Source organism: Nicotiana sylvestris, chromosome 10, assembly GCF_000393655.2.
Source record: "Nicotiana sylvestris chromosome 10, ASM39365v2, whole genome shotgun sequence".
In the NCBI taxonomy this organism is placed as follows: Eukaryota; Viridiplantae; Streptophyta; class Magnoliopsida; order Solanales; family Solanaceae; genus Nicotiana; species Nicotiana sylvestris.
In genome coordinates this window covers 127935553-127940301 of record NC_091066.1, presented here as the reverse complement: position 1 = coordinate 127940301, position 4749 = coordinate 127935553, and the positions used below count along the sequence as shown (strand labels likewise).

The 4749-nt window shown below is 30.4% G+C and overlaps 1 protein-coding gene across 1 annotated transcript; it reads left to right on the top strand.

The window, feature by feature from the left end:
- Positions 1–1416: 1416 nt before the first annotated feature.
- LOC104220654 (protein phosphatase inhibitor 2-like) lies at positions 1417–2589 on the top strand. The gene has a single exon (XM_009771548.2). It carries the CDS (start codon positions 1675–1677, stop codon positions 2131–2133), a length of 459 nt encoding a protein of 152 aa, XP_009769850.1. The 5' UTR covers positions 1417–1674; the 3' UTR covers positions 2134–2589.
- The last annotated feature ends 2160 nt before the right edge of the window (positions 2590–4749 follow it).

Sequence of the window (4749 nt, the reverse complement as noted above, 5' to 3'; positions counted from 1 at the left end):
GGTGTGCAAGTTGGGGATGATGAATGTATTTCAGCACCCAACTTGGGGGGGTGTAGAAAGGTTAAGTCGTAGTAGTAGTGATACATTGTGTATATAATGATGTACATTAGTTGTAACTATAGTTAGTTAATTAGACACAAGTTAGTATTGGGTTAAGTTAGTGAGTTAGGAAATAATATAAATCGTACAGTTCATTTCTTTTTAGTTCAATAAGAAAATATCTGACAGACAGTTGCTCTCACAACTGACCTTCTCTCTCTTTAGCTCTCCTTCACTCTCCAGCTCTTATTCTTCTCTCAATAGGATTTGTTCCTGGAAGAAAATTTTCTGATAATGTTATTCTATGACATGAGTTTGTCAAAGCTTATACTTCCTTCGTTCCAATTTATGTGAACTTGTTTGATTGGGCACGGAGTTTAAGAACAAATAAAGACTTTTAGAATTTGTGGTCCTAAACAAGTGAAAAAGGGGCCCAAAATATTTGTGTGGTTATAAAAGCTTCTCAGTAAGGATAAAATTGTAAGTTTAAGCTAAATTGTTTTCAAATTTAGAAAGAGGTCATTCTTTTTTGAACGAACCAAAAAAGAAATAGGTTCACATAAACTGGAACAGAGGGAGTAGCAGTTATGTTCTCCCTTTATCGAATAACCCCTTTTAGAAATTCTTGCAGAATCGATTATGGAAGTGCTCTAACACCCTCCCGCTAGTGTAACTCGATTCTTGAATAAATTTGTTGGTCGATGGGTTGAATTGAAAAGAAGAAGCCCAACAATAGACGATTGTGAACAGACTTGTCAAATGTTGGCTTTAACATCATGTAAAATAATTTGTCGAACCCAAAACCTTAAGGCAATGAATGAAATAGCCTACATTCATTTAAACCCTGTTTAAAATTCTTACACAACCGTTGTGGAACAAATGCTCCAACAAAATATATCAAAATAGCAAATAATAACAAGAAATTGAAACTATTCAAACAATTCTTCCTTAAACAACAGTAACTTTGCAAATTAAGAACACCTAATCAAAATCCAAGGGGAGGAGAATAACATTAATCAATATTCTGAAGTTCAAATATGTGTTTTTTAATTTTTTTTCACTTTTATTAGCTTTTGCTATAAGAAAAAACAAGAAAAATACCATTTATTGGAAAAGAAAAAGAAATTATATTTTACTTTTGTTTGATATTTAGGTCTTTCCATAAGGTTAATTGTAAGTATGTTATTTCCTCTAGTCCTTCTTAATTATCTTGTTTAAGCTTTTGATACATCCGTTTAAAGAATTATTTATTAACATTAATTATAAAAGGTATCTGACTAAATTACTCTTTCCAATCGCGTGGTGTATTCAATTATATTTACTCCTAGAAACTATCAAAACGTGTCATGTTCATGTCCAAACAAATAAAATGATAAATGTTTTTACTACATGAAGATTCAACTTGTTTTGAACATTTCTCCCATTCCTCTAATCTTAATAAAACAAATTTTAACTCGTTCTTGTCCATGTTTTTCTCCGGCAAGCGCCTCGTGATATATGTTTCATAGGTAGAACTGCATTGAGAATCAATTAGGAATATTTTCAAATTAGTTGAGATCAGCTACACGAAGCATTTATAGTCATTTCGTTTTATTAAGATCCATTTGCTCGAAGATATTCTATAGTATTGTTGAAATGAAGGGCGTAAAATGGGACGAGGCAAAATTGGAGGAAATAGAGGCAAACAAACCCGAGAGAATGAAGATAACTGAGCCAAAGACACCATTTCATCATGTCAAGATTGATGATGAGAACAATTTTGATGAGGATGGCAATGGTAGCGATGTGGATGATGAGATGGCATCATGTTCAAGTAAAAGTAGTAAATCTCCTAATTATAAGGATGATCATGAATATCATGTCATGGATCATAATGATGACGACGACGACGACGATGATGAGGAATCAGAAAGGAAAAGGAGTTTCATAGAGCATAGGAGAGGGCACTATGATGAATATAAGAGAATCAAAGAGCTACAACGAAATGGTTCATTTCTTGCAGAACCTTCTGATGATGAAGAGGATGATTTATTATTGGAAGATGGTGTTAAGGGCATAGAAATTGAGAAAGAAAAAGCAGACACTTCTGCATAGTGATCATCTAATCTTGATTCAATGAATGTTGTCGTCTTTCTCTTTTTCTGGTTTAACCATTCAATATAGACAGCCCACATGATCTAAATTTGTGCTAGGTAGGACTAATGTTTGGTAGAATGCGATTTATCGTCTTAGTCGCCTACTGGTGCGAAGATCTTAAGCTCATTCTGGTCGGATTAATCTAGATTTGTGACAGATAAGTCCACAAAGAAGGTAAAATGCTTTCTACCGAAACGTTTTCCATTCTCAAATTTCGATCCCAAAGACATGAGTATTGATGAACATGACACCGTTGTTGGTGAAACTGCTGTTTTCGTGTTTTGTTTTTCTTTTTTCCTTTTCATGTGTATATTTTTCTTGCAAGTTGTATGGCATAGATGTCAATGGCTGCCATCACTTTTTGCTAGAGAAATGAATTATTAATGTTATGAGATCACTATAGTGCAAAATGATGTGTCAAGTTCTTTCATTAGATGATTTTTCATAGTTTGGCATTGTTGTTTCAGTGACAGATTATACTGTTTGGAATTGTGATACGTTTTCCCTGGTTTCAGCTTTAATCTTAGGACAAATGATGAGAAGCTACTTCATTCCTATATTTTCTCGGGAAAATGACACAGTTACCCTCAAAAACAAAATTATTTATCCGTGTCTATCCATCAAACTAATTACATTTTGTAGTTTTTGTGGGGAATTTTCTCTTTTTTTTCATTTTTTTTATTTCTATGCTTCTTTTCTTTTTTCCCTTTTTTTTCTTTCTTTTCTCCTTTTCTTTTTTCTCGTTTTCTTCTTATTTATTTTCTTTTTTCTTTCTCTAATTTCATTTAACTTCTTTTTTTCATATTCTTTTTCTCTTCATAATCTAATTTCATTTACTGTTTTCACTATTTTTTATTTTTTTTATATAATAAGAAAAAATAACTATATAGTAAATATTTCTTCACCTTTTTTTTAAATATAACTAGTATAATATACCTTTTGTCTTATTTTTTTCTTTTTTAGATATTCAATTATTAAACTGAAATAATATGAGTTGTCACTTGATCTAATTCACTAAATATCAGTAAAAATGATAATAAAATATTAAAAAATGCAATAAAAGTATAAGTAACAAAAAAGACTTCTAGTACCATATGATACCAATATGGTATACACGTATACCAATATGGTATACATGATTGCTCTAGAATATTGCTACAATTATCTGCGATTATACTACTGTACCAAAACATTAAAGGATGCAATAAAAGTATGAGAAAATTACATGCTGGCATTGCAAGCTAAATATTCACAAAGCAACTTGCTCATTCCGTATACTAACAGGGTATATAGTTGTATGAGGTTATTCCAACAATTGCCTATAACTATAGAAACTATAACATAATACACGTAATCTATATCCATCGGCACAAAAAAATTCCAGCACTACAAATCATGTTCATATAAATAATTTCAGAATAGTAATCACTTAAAAATGCAGCTAAAACAACCAAAAAAAATATTTAAACTACAATATGATACCAATATGGCATATAACTATACCAACATGGTGTACAACTTTACTGGTTAATTTCCGGCAACTATATAACTATACTACTATTACATAATACGCATGCATAAAGAAAAAAAATAAAGTGTACCACATATTAATATAATAAAGTTTTCAAGATATTGTATTATATACTATTATTAAAAGAAAATCAAATAGTGTACCAATTAAATACAGCTAATACAACCAAAAAATGATTCAACTAGCATATGATATCAATATAGTATATAACTATACTAATAGGGTATATAGTTGTACGGGTTCGTTCCAACAATTGCATATACCTATAAAAACTATTACATAATATACAAAATATATATCCATAGGTAAAAAAAAATCCAACACAGCAAAACATGATCATATAAGTCATTTCATTATAGAATTCACTTAAAAATGTAGCTAAATTAACCAAAAAAATATTTTAACTACCATATGATATCAATATGACATATAATTATACCAATAGGGTATACAATTCTACTAAATAATTCCAGGCAACTATATATGACTATACTACTATTACATAATACACATGCATAAAGAGAAAAATCAAAAAATAGTATACCACATATTAATATAAGAAAGTATTTCAAAATATTGTCGTAGTGAGCATATTTCACTTCAAAAACTATGTAACTTTTCGCAATTCACATAAAAAATAATATACAAACATACTCAAAAATATGCCTTTTTCATCATTTATCACTGATATAACAATTAGTCTTTGGTATATCAAACGTGAAAAGAGCAAGGCTGGTGACATCAAGGACCTCCAAAGAACGAATTCATATAAGTATGGTTGTCGAAAAACGTGTGCACCTGATTACTAGTTGGGAGTCCAAAAAGAAGCACATTAGGATTGGGGTGTTTAAAATTTAAAATTAGGAAGGAAAAGCCATTCGAATTGATGAAAAAACGTCTATAGCTGTCGTTTATACGACTTAGCGAGTGTAGGCCGGATAATTATTTTGAACAAAATGGGTAGAAATTGAAATAATTTTCAAATGGGTACAATGCGGGTAATTAATTTGATTCTCATAGGTATATCGCATAAATTTCCCTAT

Coding starts and splice junctions, on each gene's coding strand:
- LOC104220654 (XM_009771548.2), top strand. CDS start 1,675: ATGAAGGGCGTAAAATGGGACGAGGCAAAATTGGAGGAAATAGAGGCA.